This window comes from Sorex araneus, chromosome 1, assembly GCF_027595985.1.
Source record: "Sorex araneus isolate mSorAra2 chromosome 1, mSorAra2.pri, whole genome shotgun sequence".
NCBI lineage: Eukaryota > Metazoa > Chordata > Mammalia > Eulipotyphla > Soricidae > Sorex > Sorex araneus.
This window is the reverse complement of record NC_073302.1, coordinates 129047300-129062440: the sequence shown is the minus strand read 5'-3', so window position 1 is coordinate 129062440 and position 15141 is coordinate 129047300. Positions and strand designations below refer to the sequence as shown.

Sequence of the window (15141 nt, the reverse complement as noted above, 5' to 3'; positions counted from 1 at the left end):
CATCCAGTTAAACAACTGCTAGAAAAAAACCTTTAGAGCAAATAAATGTAACCTCTACCTTTTATTTATTTATTTATTTTTAGATTTATTTATTTTTTAATTAGTGAGTCACTGTGAGGGTAGTTACAGATTTATACATTTTTGTGCTCATGATTCCCTCATACAAAGTTCGAGAACCCATCCCTTCACCAGTGCCCATTCTCCACCACAAATAAACCCAGCATCCCTCCCCACCCCCCCCACCATCTCATCTCCCCCCACCCCACCCTGCCACTGTGGCAGGGTATTCCCTTTTGTTCTCTCTCTCTAATTAGGTGTTGTGGTTTGCAATAAAGGTGTTGAGTGGCCATTGTGTTCAGTCTCTAGTCTACATTCAGCACGCATCACCCTTCCCCCGCGTGGCCGCCAACCACATTTTACTTGATGTTCCCTTCTCTATCTGAGTTGCCTTCTCCCCAGAATGTGAGGCCAGCTTCCAATCCATGGAGTCAACCTCCTGGTACTTATTTCTACTATTCTTGGGTGTTAGTCTCCTACTCTGTTATTCTATATTCCACAGATGAGTGCAATCTTTCTATGTCTGTCTCTCTCTTTCTGACTCATTTCACTTAGCATGATACTTTCCATGCCGATCCATTTATATGCAAATTTCATGACCTCATTTTTCCTAACAGCTGCATAGTATTCCATTGTATAGATGTACCAAAGTTTCTTCAACCAGTCATCTGTTCTATGGCACTCGGGTTTTTTCCAGATTCTGGCTATTGTAAATAGTGCTACGATGAACATATAAGTGCACATGTCATTTCTACTATACTTTTTTGCTTCTCTGGGATATATTCCAGGCAGTGGTATTGCTGGGTCAAATGGGAGCTCAATTTCTAATTTTTTGAGAATTGCCCATATTGTTTTCCAAAAGGGCTGAACCAGTCGGCATTCCCACCGCAGTGTAGAAGGGTCTCTTTCTCCCCACATCCTCTCCAGCAGCGGTTGCTTTTGTTCTTTTGGATGTGTGCCATTCTCTGTGGTGTGAGGTGGTATCTCATGGTTGTTTTCATCTGCATCTCCCTGATGATTAGTGATGTAGAGCACTTTTTCATGTGCCTTTTGGCCATTCGTATCTCTTCCTTGGTAAAGTTTCTGTTCATTTCTTTGCCCCATTTTCTGATGGGGTTGGATGTTTTCTTCTTGTAGAGTTCAACCAGTGCTTTATATACCCTTGATATCAACCCCTTATTGGATGGGTATTGTGTAAGTATCCTTTCCCATTCTGTAGATTGTCTTTGTATTCTGGTCACTGTATCTTTTGTGGTGCAGAAGCTTTTTAGTTTAATGTAGTCCCATTTGTTTATCTCTGTTTCCACTTGGTTGGCCAGTTGCATGTCGTCTTTGAAGACACCTTTATCTTCAATATCGTGGAGGGTTTTGCCGACCTTGTCTTCAATGTACTTTGTGGTTTGTGGTCTAATGTTGAGGTCTTTAATCCATTTTGATCTGACTTTTGTGCATGGTGTCAGGTTGAGGTCTAAGCCCATTCTTTTGCATGTGGTTGTCCAGTTGTGCCAGCACCATTTGTTAAAGAGGCTTTCCTTGCTCCACTTCACATCTCTTGCTCCCTTATCAAAGATTAGATGACCATACATTTGGGGTTGTGTGTAGGGATATTCTACCCTGTTCCATTGGTCTGCGGCTCTGCCTTTGTTCCAGTTCCATGATGTTTTAATTGTTACTGCTTTGTAGTAAAGTTTGAGGTTGGGGAAGGTGATGCCTCCCATCATCTTTTTCTCAAGAATTGTTTTAGCTATCTGTGGGCGTTTGTTGTTCCATATGAATTTTAGGATTGCTTGACCTGTTTCTTTGAAGAATGTTATTGGTATCCTTATAGGGATCGCGTTGAATCTGTATAATGCTTTGGGAAGTATTGCCATTTTGACAATATTGATTCTCCCTATCCAAGAGCAGGGTATATGTTTCCGTTTCCTCTTGTCTTCTTTGATTTCATGGAGTAGCGTTTTATAGTTTTCTTTGTAGAGGTCTTTTACTTCCTTGATAACCTCTACCTTTTATTTTGTTGTTGTTGTTGTTGTTGTTTTTTTTTTTGCTTTTTGGGTCACACCCAGCGATGCTCAGGGGTTAATCCTGGCTTTGCACTCAGGAATTACTCCTGGCGGTGCTTGGAGGACCATATGGGATGCCGAGGATTGAACCTGAGCCGGCCACGTGAAAGGCAAACGCCCTACCCGCTGTGCTATCGCTCCGGCCCGGATAACCTCTACCTTTTAGATGTTCTATTTGAAGTCCCTTTATTTAAAACAATCTGATTTGTCTGTCCTCTAATTTTTTGTATGTTACTTTAAAAACACATTTATTAGGGAGAAATTTGTCATTTCATCTCAAATGTAAGTTAATGGAATTTCACTGAGATGTATAATATCAAGAACGGAAATGCTCTCCCTACTGTTGGTATGTCCTAAGGAGCTTGCACAGACTTCCTGAGTAAAATGTAGATACTTCCTGAATAATTCTGTTGTTTTCAGAAGAAACAGTATCATTTTTGAAACCAAGGACTTCTGAATAACTAAAGAGTGCCACCTTCAGGCTAAGTGTTGAAATGGTTATTTACTACATTACAGGTGACAGAGGGGGAGAGGTGTGTGAGAGGTCCTCTCAGAGAGTTATTTCTACCCTTGAAATTAATCTCACTTTGATGACTAATAAGCAGAATGAGACCTACACTGAGGGATGCAACTTTATATGGGGTATTGGGGTCACACCTGACAGTGTGACAGTGTTCTGAGGCTATTCTTGGCTCTGCGCTCAGAAGTGACCTCTGTTGGTACCTGGGTGCATATGCAAACTTAAAAAACTTAACACCCACCTCTAGCTGTAGTTGGAGAGTTTCATTTTGTTTTTCCTGTTCTTGAGCTCTCAATTTTGCATTTAACTCTGAAATTTCCACATCCTTTTTCCCTACAAGTTCTTTATGCTTCTCTTCACATAATTCAACTGAAGAAAATGAAAATAATTAATTTACCTTAATATTTCAAATTTTAAAATGTTTCATTCTAAACCATTCACAGTAAAGTAAATTTTATTACTAAAACATTTTAGAAAATGGTTATGTTGAATAGCTTTTATATATTTTTGATTAGCCTGGAAATTTTACAGATTTTTAACAAGCATGTTGGAATATTTCTATTTTTATACAAAGCATTTGTAAAATACTTGAAATTCAAAGGCTCCCCATAAAATGCTTTCCTATGAATAAATGGATTTATGCTCTGACATACCATGAACTGTAGCACGGTCGTACGTTGTTCATAGATTTGCTCCAGTGGGCACCAGGAACGTTTCCATTGTGAGACTTGTTACTGTTTTTGGCATATCGAATACACCATGGGGAGCTTGCCAGGCTCTGCAGTGTGGGCGGGATACTCTCGGTAGCTTGCTGGGCTTTCCGAGAGGGACAGAAGAATTGAACCCGGTTGGCCGTGTGCAAGGCAAACTCCCTACTCGCTGTGCTATCACTCCAGACATACCATAGACTAGAGAATAAGTGAAGGATTAGTGGTTAAAGAGGGAAACAGGCTCACAGAGATAGTACAATGGGCAGGGCGCTTGCCTTGCATGTAGCCAACTCTGGCACCACATATGGTGCCCTGGGCACCACCAGACACGGTTCCTGAATGCAGAGTTAGAAGTAGGCCCTATGCACTGCAAGATGTGGCTAAAACAAAATCCCTGCTGCCCCAAAGAAAGAAACAAATCTAGGTTCCTAGATTTAGAAGGCTCTAAATTACCAAACAGAGGACTCCAGAGCCATATCAAGCCAGTTATACTCTTTCATGTAATTGGGCATTTTTCATTATTTACACCATGTCTTTATATTTCATTAAATTTCCTCTTCTAGTTAATGACAATATGTAATCCAGGATGGGAAAATTCAGAAAGCATTTTTTTTGTTTTGTTTTATTTTGTTTTTGGGTCAGACCCAGAAATGCTCAGGGGTTACTCCTGGCTCTTTCCTCAGGAATCACTCTGGCAGTGTTCCGGGGTCCATGTGTGATGCCAGGAATCGAACCTGGATAAGGTGTGTGCAAGGCAAGCACCTCGCCTGCTGTACCTGGAAAATATGTGGTTTTAAAGAGGGGGGGAAAGATGTCAATTAATCTATAAAATATAGATAAAAGAAATTTCTATCCATGACTGTTCCACTTAATTTGAGGCTCCATTTTTCCTTGCATGGAGTCACTCTGTGTCTAGGTTCTATACTATCAGTTCCTACCTACTTCCTCTTGTTGGCTAGTCTGCCTGGAGCATACCTCCTTATATGGCAACCACTTTATTAAAACCTTCAGCCATTAATCATTTCCTTAACCTTACAATTCAGTCAAAAACTCCCAGGCCTAGTTATGGTGTTTGCCCTTTTCTTGTTGACTCTTCCTTTGTAGTACGAAGAAAAAGTAAGCAATATCACTATTATTCCCCATTACGTCCTTTGCTTCTCTAACATGATTTGGCTTATATTTTTCTTGGCCTAGAGGTTTTAATTACCTCCACCAATCAACCTTACCCATATTTAAGATTTAGGATCAGGGCCCTAGTACAAAGGTTTCATGTTTGCATGAGATAAAGGAAGGCCCAAAAGAATAAATTTGCCTATTGAATGTCTTAGAGAAATTGACTTCCATTTAGTCTCATTCTGTACCCATTATGTTTCTGGAGGTAAACTGTTGAAAATAGAACTTCAAAGAACTTCTGTTGAAAACAAGCTAAATTATTAAAATGGAATTATATTTAGAATCTATATTATAGAGTAGGAACATGATGTTCTTTACCATAATTCCCATGAAAGGGTTTGCTATCAAGATTGTGAGAGCTATATTAAATGAAGTGGAAACTGTTTCCCCTCTTTTTGTGTTATTTCTCTGAAAGTTTACATAAAATTGATAGTTTTCTCCCTAATTTTGGTTAGAATTTCAGATATGCCTTCAAATGAATTGTTCTGTTTTTATTTTGTGTGCTGGATATCCAATCTGGAACCTCACACATGTGGGGTAAGTAAGTGCTCTACTCCCTAAGACACGTCCCCAATCCAGGGAAGTCTTTTGAATCTGCAGTTTTCTTCACAGGAAAGGTTTATTATAGAGTTAATTTCTTCAATAGATATAAAACAATTATTTTCTATTATATTTTATGTTTTTATTCTCAAAGATATACAATTTATCTAACTATTCAAATTTACTGGCATTTATGCATATCATTTTATAGTTAATTATCTTTTTGAAGTTTGAACTAGTTTTTGCCTTTTCATTTTTGATACAGGTGATTTATACTTTCTCCATCCACCTTTTTTGGGAGGCACACCAGGAGGTATTTAGGGCTAGCTCCTGACTGTGCTCAAGGATCATTCCTGGTGGGCTCAGCGGCCCTGGTGAGATTAAACCCAGGATTGGTCACTATCCTATCTCTCTGGACCACTTTCTCTGCTTTTCTTGATCAATCTTGATAATTGATCATTCATTAGTATTCAAGTGCTTTTGGGTTCTGATTCTACTAGAAATATAAAATTTATGATTCTATGAAATCATTGTTAAATTTCTTTATGCTTAGTTAAAACTCTTCTCTAATTTTTTAAGCAGTGCTCAGGGGGCCCATGGGCCATTCCTAGAGATAACTGGCCTACTGGGACAGGCCATTCAATGTGAGGCTTGACACCTTGCAGATTTGATCTTCTGGTGACAGAAACCACCACAGCCGAACCCAGGAGTACTGGGGTCAGGTACCTGCTGCCTGGGATCAAACTATTCCCTCCTTAACTTCTTAACACAGATATTAAGATATTTAATTTTTAAAATTTCCTGATATCTAAAACATAAAAACCTGGAATCACCAGGAATTACAAAGCTACAATTTCAGGTGTACAGCATTTCGACACCATTTCCTTCACCAGTGTCCACTTTCCTTTACCAATGTTCTCAGTTCCCTCCTGCCTTTCTTCTTTTTCTTTTATTTTTTTTTGATGAACATTTATTATATTGCTTCTAAATCTTGGCTATTTGAGTTTGCTACCGTGAGCGTGGGGTTCCATATAACTTTTTTTTAAATTTATTTTTTAATTAATGGGTCACATTGAGGGTACAGTTACAGATTCACACATTTTCATGCTTCTTTTTCCCTCATGCAATGTTTGAGAGTCCATCCCTCCACCAGTGTCCATTCTCCACCACCAATGAACCCAGAATCCCTCCAACCCTCCAATCCCATTCCCCTCACCCCACCCTGCCTCTGTGGCAGGGCATTCCAATTTGTTCTCTCTCTCTCCTTTTGGGTGTTGTAGTTTGCAATAGGGGTTTTGAGTGGCCATCATGTTCAGTCTCTAGTCTACTTTCAGCACGCATCTCCCTTCCCGCACGGGATCGCCAACACATTTTACTTGGTGTTCCCTTCTCTATCTGGGATGACTTTCCCCCAGCATGTGAGGCCAGCTTCCAAGCTATGGAGCCAATCTCCTGGTATCATATATTAGTATTCTTGGGTATTAGTCTCCTACTCTGTTATTTTATATTCCACAGATGAGTACAATCTTTCTATGTCTGTCCCTCTCTTTCTGGCTCACTTCACTTAGCATGATGCTTTCTATGTTGATCCACTTATATGCAAAGTTCATGACTTCATCTTTTCTAACAGCTGCATAGTATTCCGTTTTATAGATGTACCAAAGTTTCTTTAACCAGTCATCTGTTAAAGTCACCTGTTCTTGGGCACTCGGGTTTTTTCCAGATTCTGGCTATTATAAAAAGTGCCGTGATGAACATATAAGTGCAGATGTCATTTCGACTATACTTTTTTGTTTCTCCAGAATATATTCCTAGAAGTGGTATTGCTGGATCAAATGGAAGCTCAATTTCTAATTTTTTGAGAAGTGTCCATATTGTTTTCCAAAGGTCCTGCCCTTCTTCTTGTCTTTATGGCAGGCACTTTTAAAAAAGTTTATCCATAAGTAAAGTTTTATCTGTGCCATACAATTTCTATATAGCACAATGGTAGGGCGTTCGCCTTTCATGCAGCCGACCCGTGTTTGATTCCTCCGCCCCTCTCGGAGAGCCCGGCAAGCTACTGAGAGTATCATGGCAGAGCCTGGCAAGCTACCCGTGCGTACTGGATTTGCCAAAAACAGTAACAATAAGTCTCTTAATGAGAGACGTTACTGGTGCCCGCTCGAACAAATCGATGAGCAACGGGATGACAGGTTACAGGTTATTGTCTATGTTCTCTGTGGCTGAAGCGATAGCACAGCGGGTAGGGCGTTTGGCTTGTATGCGGCCAACCTGGCAAGCTACCTGTGGCGTATTCGATATGCCAAAAACAGTAACAACAAGTCTCACAACGAAGATGTTACTGGTGCCTGCTCAAGCAAATTGATGAGCAACGGAATGACAGTGATGATGATGACAGTGATGTTCTCTGTGGCTGAGGGATAGCACAGAGGGTAGGGCATTTGCATTGCACGTGGCCGACCCAGTTTTGATTCCTTCGTCCCTCTCGGTTAGCCTGGCAAGCTACCGAGAGTATCCCTCCCGCACGGCAGAGCCTGGCAAGCTACCCATGGCGTATTCGATATGCCAAAAACAGTAAAAACAAATCTCACAATGGAGATGTTACTGGTGCCTTCTAGAACAAATCGATGAACAATGGGACGACAGTGCTACAGTGCTATGTTCTCTGTGTTAATACTAAATTTACATGTTTTTAGTATTGTGTGATTTAAACATTCTCATTATGATTATGATTTCAGATCTGCCTCTCCTACAAGTTTGGTCAATTTTTATTTTATATTTGTAAATATCTATTATTTGGTACATATACATTTAGAATTGTTGTTGTATGAATCAAATTAGAACATTCTGGTTGAAGATATGGCTAGGTCCCAAGGAAAATGTACCTTTCAACAATGCCTCTTTTAGGTTCTCCTGAGGAATAAAGTTCCACAGGAACCATGGAAGAGCTGATCCTGAACTCGTGAGGAGAAATTGATTTGTGCAGGACAAAGAGTAGACTGTTGAGGGTATGAATATGCATCTTTCAGACATCAAGCTTCTGAGAGGATAATTGATTGACTGTCTTCAGGACCATGTTTATGCATATGCTAAGTCCATAACTCTCCAGGGATGCTCCCAGCCAATGACTGAGCTTGGCAGTATACTAAAGCAGACTTGTTCCTGACAGTTGCAGAACTCATTTTATGTGCAACTTTGGCTCAGCTCTGCTAAAATGTTCTTATAAATATGTCATAGTCTAAGAATTTTTCCTACTCAATACTTCTTTCTTCTCTCTGTCAGTTGTTAAAACTGACTGTTCTTACCCATACCCTAGTCTCAGTTTTCACTACAGTTGCCCTCACAAGTGTTTCCCCCAATAAATGTCTTGAATATCTAATCCTATCTTGGCATTTGATTTTCAGAGAATCCAAACAAACTGCAAAACTACTAAAATGGTGGTATAATTATACAGTCGCACCATTCATGTATGAATTCCAGTTGCTCTACAGTCTCATCAACGCTTGGTACTGACAGATTTTAAGATTTTTGCAATTGTAAAAGGTTGCAAAGTAGTATTTCATTGTGTTTTTAATTTGCATTTTTGTATTAACTAATTATGTTGAACATGCTCTCATGAGTGTACCTTTGAGGATGTGTCTGCTTAAATATGCTGGCCTTTTCATTGTTGACATGTTTGACTTAGAGAGTTGTTAGAGGTCTCTACTAATCTATTTTATTTAGGCACTGTCATTCATAAGGAGTTGAAATTTCAAATCCACCACTAGTGTCAACATTCCTTCACCAATGACCCAAGATTTCCTTTATATATTTTTGCTATAAACCCTTCATTTATAAGCCTGATCACCTCGTTGGTGGTTTGGGTCTTTTGTTTGTCTTGGGCTCAAGGACTATTTTCAGTTCAATGCTTAGTGGTTGTTCTTGGTGGTGTTTGGGGACCAAGTAGTGCCAAGAATTGAACTGAGGGCAGAACAATAGTACACCCTTGCATGCAGTCAACCTGGGTTAGATTCCCAGAACCACATGGTCCCTGCACTCCCAGGAGTAATTCCTGAGTACTGAGCCAGGAGTAACTACTAAACATATCTGGGAGTGACCTCCCTGCCAAAAAGACCTGAAAATGGGCTGGCTTCCCACGTGCAAAGCCCACTGACTGATGACCCATGATCAGCCTCGTTTGTTTCCACTTTCTTAACAGTATTGAAGGACAGAAATTAAACATTTTAATAAAGTTCAATTTAGAATTTTTTTTATTGTTTATACCTTTTGTTTCTTTTGAGGAGGGTATAAAGATCACAAGGATCATTATTTTCTATGATTCTAGCATTTTGCTAGGTAAAGGTTTACATTTATACCTAACATGTATTTCAAGCCGATTTCTGGATATGTGGAAGTATGGGCTCACTAAAAAAAGTTTTTATTGTATTTATGAAATCATTGAAGCCTCAACATAAGTTCATGAGACCTGTTTTACTACAGGAGGAAAATTATTAGTGAAATTGTATTAAACATGTAGAATATAAATTCAATTATCTATTATACATTTTTATATTAACTTTATAGGGATATCTGGTTTTATACTAGATAATATTATGTGAAAATCATGTATTTATTTCCCATATAATGTCAAAAATCTAAATTAATATGCAACAAGGTAATGTTATTTCACCTAGTATTTGCAAGGCTCTGAGTTCAATTCCTGAGTGCTGCTGGATAAAGCACTGGTGACTCAAACATTGCTGAATATGTCCTGGGTAAGCCCTAAGCACTGCACAGTGTAGTCCCTTAAGAAAATACTTGCTCTTACTGAAAATGTTTTATACACATTTAAATTATTTTGTTTTATAATTTAGTAAATTTAAATATAAAAAACATACCTTTTTTCTGCATGTCCTGATAAAGTTTTCCAATTTCTATCTTATATTCTTCCTCTTTGGCTTTCATTTCACTCATAAGTTTGGCAGTATTATTTTTATACTCCTAAATATTAAAATATATGCTTATTCTTCAATTTAAATATATGTACATATCTGCTGATATAAAGGTAAAGGTCTCAATTTTTATTAATTTTTGATATGCAATTATACCCAAAAAGGAAAGACAGTGTTTATTATCTGAGGAGAATCAATTTCTGATCCAATAAGATAGAGACCATCTAGAGACAATTTATCTTTATTTTTGCTTCCTAAATATTTGTTTCAATGTGTTCTTAAATATTTTGTCTAAATATATGAATAAATTCCATGACATTAACAAGTGTCTAATAAAAATCAAAGCTATACTTTAGAGTCAAAGAAAGATTATTTTTGTAAACTTATCTTAATATAGGATGAATCCTTTGAGTGTGGGATGAGCCTGTTTCTGAAAATTAAAATAAATGTCCTTAATTCCTAAGGGGAGGGTAAATACTACCCGTGGTTAAAGTTATATAATGAGGAGTAAGCTTGACAAGGATAGATTCGTAATTTGAGCAATCCTCAACAGCTGTTCAAGATTAGCTTCTTATGTTGTTGAAATAACTAAAGAAGTGATTTACTATGCTATTGGGGAGGGGGGAATCTAGTGAGATGGCAGAAGAGATATCTTCCAAGGATAAGGTTGGCAATTTCTCCAGGGTTATGGCCTTACACAAAGAAGCCTCTAAGGGCTAAGATATAGGCAAGAGGAAAGAAAGCAGGAATAAAAGTGAAGTAGAATAGTAAGAAAGAAACTACAATGAATAAGACAAAAACAAACAAACAAAACCAACAACAAACCCACAAAACAACAAAAACAACTCCTCCCCCCCATAAAAAACTTCCCAAACCTCCAAACACCATATAAATAGGGATGCTGATTTTACTTAGTTTATTTTTTACACTGAAAATACTATTGTATTATCCCACTCTTAATGCATCTCTCTCTGAAGAAAGAAAGACTATTCCAATGTCTGGGCTCAAACCTGGGACTGGGTGTGTATCACTAGGTTCTTCTTCCTTTAGACTATGTTAACCATAAGAAATCCCTTCCTTCTAAGGGGACTAAGTCACACAAGTTATTCTTGCCTTATTTTCATTTGTCTTTTAGAAACTTTTAATTTCAAGAGATGGCCTTTGATCACATCTTTATTGTATAAAATGTAAAGATTCTCTGTTTATAGTTCTGCATTACTTAATGACCAAATTCATTATTATGTGAACACCACAAGATATAATTACACTAAGGAGGTGGTACTGTTTACTATACACATAGTTAAAGTATATCTTTAGGGACTACCATTTATAGATGGTCAGTCAATGACCTTAATGTCATTCAGTGATGCACAGCTGTTACAAGGTACAGTAACCTTGCCAGTTCCATAAATATGGGCATTACATATTTCTAGAATTTGTATTTGTTTAGACAATAGTTTCCCATATGTTTTGGATACCTAGAGGTTGTGTACTAGAGAACTGTCCTTAAAAAGAGGTCAGCTTCAGTTAGTTTGGGGTATTGTAAAGGGCAGTGGGGTGGAATTGGCACTTGCCAAGTACCTTTTATTTATTTGACACTATGTTATATATTATATAATTGTCATTTATACGCTATACTATGTAAATGTATATTTCCATAGGAGAAAAGAAAAAGTAGGAGAGGCTAAGGTGGCCTTCAGGATTGAATGAATCTGTGATTCACATAAAACACTTCCTAGATTCAGATGGTACAATAAAATTTCAGTATATTACTCAAATCATAAAGACTCATTAACTTTAAATTCAGAGGTTAAAAACACCAATTAATATAGCATATTATGGGGTGGGGAACTTTTACCTGCCAAAGACCATCTGGATATTTATAATGTCAATTATGAGTCATACAATATAGGCAGATAGGCTGCAGAGCAGCTAGGAAGAAGCATATGGGTCTGTCCCATAATGATTCAGGGCCAGACCACATGATTTCATGGACCTTCCATATCACAGACTGGATGGTGTCCATCCCTGATCTAAACTAAGAACCCTATTAACATAATTTTAAAATATGAGCAAAATAATTGTTACCTCTTTTTTGTAGAAAGAAAAAGTAATGTATGTGATATATAGGTAAAGAAAGATTAATGCTGTCAAAACTTGTATTTCATTAAAATTTTTCATTTATTAAAGATTCTGACATACACATATATAAAAAGATTTATATTATGCTGGCTTTTGGCACCTAGTGATGCTCATGGCTTACTCCTAGCTTTATGCTCAGGAATTACTCCTGGCAGTGCTCAGGGGACAATATATAGTGACAGGGATCAAAGCAGAATTGAGTACATACAAGGCAAGCACCTAAACCTCTTTATCTCTCCAGCCCAAGGTTATTGTGCTTTTATAGATGAAAACAATATTTTACTTGTTTTCTAACTTGAGAAGATTACTCTAGAGAGAGTTGATTGAATAGGAAGACAGTGTAAACTCACCAGTTCCTGGGATTTTAATTTTTCTTTCATAATTTCATCATTTCTTTTTAGTTGTTCAATTTCATCTGTGTAAAAATAATCAAAGAAATTGGCTTAACTGAGAGATGAAAGACATATACAAAAAATTACAAAATATTACTGAAAGAAATAAGAGGACAGGAAGAAAAGGAAACACATGCCCTGCTCATGGATTGGGAGGATTAACAATCAAAGTACATCTACACAATGGAATACTATGTAGCTATTAGGAGAGATGAAGTCATGAAATTTGCTTACAAGTGGATGGACATATCATGCTAAGTGAAACGAGTCACAGAGAGAGGGACAGACAGAATGACTGCACTCATTTGTCATTTGTGGAATATAGCACTGTAGCACTGTTGTCCCATTGTTCATCGATTTGCTCGAGTGGGCACCAGTAATGTCTTCATTGTGAGACTTGTTACTGTTTTTGGCATATCGAATATGCCACGGGTAGCTTGCCAGGCTTTGCCGTTCGGGCAGGATACTCTCGGTAGCTTATTAGACTGACACCCAAGGACAGTAGACACAAAGGCCAGTAATATTGCCCCATAGTTGGAAGTCTGTCTGATGAGATGGGGGAGAAGGCAGCTGGAATAGAGAGGGATCACTAAGACAATGATGGTTGGAGGAATCGTTTGGGATGGGAGATGTGTGCTGAGAGTAGATAAAGGATAAAATGTGATAACCTCTCAGTATCTGTTCTGCAAACCATAATGCCCAAAAGTAGAGAGAGAGTATGTGGGAAATTGTCTGCCATGGAGGCACAGGAAGGGTTTAAAAGGGGGGGGGTTATACTGGGGACATTGGTGGTGGAGAATGTGTACTTGATGGAGGGATGGGTGTTTGATCATTGTATTACTGAAACTCAAACATGAAAGCTTTGTAACTGTATCTCACAGTGATTCAATTAAAAAAAAATGGCAATACTCCCCAAAGTACTATACAGATTTTATATAGTCGTAGGATAACATAGCCTCAGGTAGTTTAGGTTTATTGGGTTACTCCTGTTACGGTGCTCCCATTCCTCTGTGTTTATTTGTAGTTTCTTTCTTAGTGTTCTGTTGACTTGTAAATGTTTTTCTCTTCTCCTTGAGTCCTTTGCATAGTTTATTCAGAGCAATGTCCTTTTTGTGTGGACACAGAAAGACTTAGCAAATGCTATGCTTTTGTAACCTAGGAGTCATTTGACTCTACATGATATTTTCCTCCTGGGCATCTGTTCTCTCGACCTAAGCCTCAGCTGCCCTTACTTCCTAGCACCCCCAAAAGCAGGGTCCCGACTAGGGATGAGACGGACCCAGGGCAAGTGGTGAGTTGTGTGCTACCCTGGCATCGAGATGGGCCTGGCCAAAGTGCCTAATGCTTAACCATAAGTTAAGAGCTTGATCATGGACAAATGATGTCATGTTGTCATGATCCAAACAGTGATAATTAGATCTGGACCCTGCTAGGGTGAGGAATGATTAATCTGGCCTGAGTGCTGTAGTTGAGTCTGGCAAGATGTTCCCAGGAGAGCTGCCTTGCAAGCCTCAACGTATTTCTTTCTATGTCCATACAAAAATAACTAGTATTAAGATGTTAATGAGTGTTTGGACTAATGAAAGGAGAAAAACACCTAAAGAGTCAGGAAGGACTTTGGAGTGCCCGGCCCTCAGGAAGGGCTTCCTTATGATGATTTTGCTACCTGGCAGTGTGTAGCCTAGAGGGCAAGATGGGAGAGACAAGTTGGGAGAGAGACAGAGACTGAGGATCCAGAAGGCTGCAGTAGATCCAGAGAGAGGACGGAGCTAGAAGTGCGGGAGATGGGAAAGATGGAAGACTGAATAAACGGTAACTAATCAGCCACTAGCTTGGTCCTCATTCTTTCTTCGTCTGTCCTTGGCCAACGGCCGTCCCATCCAGCCCATACACAGCGGTTCCAGAGCACCGAACGCGGGCGGTGAGACAGCCGCCCTGGAGAGCCCGCAAGTGCACACGCCCCTCGGCGAGCTTTAGTTTTTTACAGATACCCATGACATTTTTTCAAAGAAATAGATCAAACACTCCTGTTATTCATATGAATCAATAAACCCCTATGATTAGCCAAAGCAATCCTTGGGAAAAAGATGGCAGGCATCACTTTCTCCATCTTCAAACTGTACTAAAAAGAAGTAATTAAAACAGCACGGTACCATCTCTTTAGCCCTAATGTCTTTTTTTTTGTATAAATTCAAATTTATTCTGATAAGGAATGGTGGAGAGGGAATAGTGTTTAGAATTTTTCTCTACACACTCTTATTAATGGCTAGATATTTTAAGAAAAAGCAGACATAAGCTGTATCAGTGGGTTCAGCTCCACAACCTCTTCTGGCTCCTTTTCTAAGTGAGATTAATCTCCTGGTTGATATCTCTAAGGTTTGTCAAAACCAGAGGCAGATGGAATTTTCTCCTTCTAGCTAAAATCCTGGCTGCCTCCAAGCATGACCTCTGCTCCCACATCAACGAGTCCAGCTCTCTCTCCTGAACCTCTGCTTGCTCCCCCATCCCTTCAGATGAAGCCAAAAAACAACTTCCAGCCTTCTCATAGACTCCCCTGGGGGACTAACAATAAAGATTCAATAGAGCAGGAACTACTCAACATAGCAGGAACACAGA

At 38.8% G+C, this 15141-nt stretch overlaps 1 protein-coding gene across 1 annotated transcript in view; it reads right to left on the bottom strand.

Annotated features, from left to right (window-relative positions):
* The window catches only part of CCDC152 (coiled-coil domain containing 152), a 31948-nt gene that overhangs the window by 3946 nt on the left and 12861 nt on the right, over positions 1 to 15141 (bottom strand). The window contains exons 4-6 of the mRNA XM_004605578.2: positions 12484 to 12548; positions 9938 to 10040; positions 2879 to 3006 (exon numbers count right to left, since the gene is read on the bottom strand). Of these exons, the coding sequence (XP_004605635.2) occupies positions 2879 to 3006; positions 9938 to 10040; positions 12484 to 12548 (296 nt within the window). The remainder of the gene's footprint in view (positions 1 to 2878; positions 3007 to 9937; positions 10041 to 12483; positions 12549 to 15141) is intronic.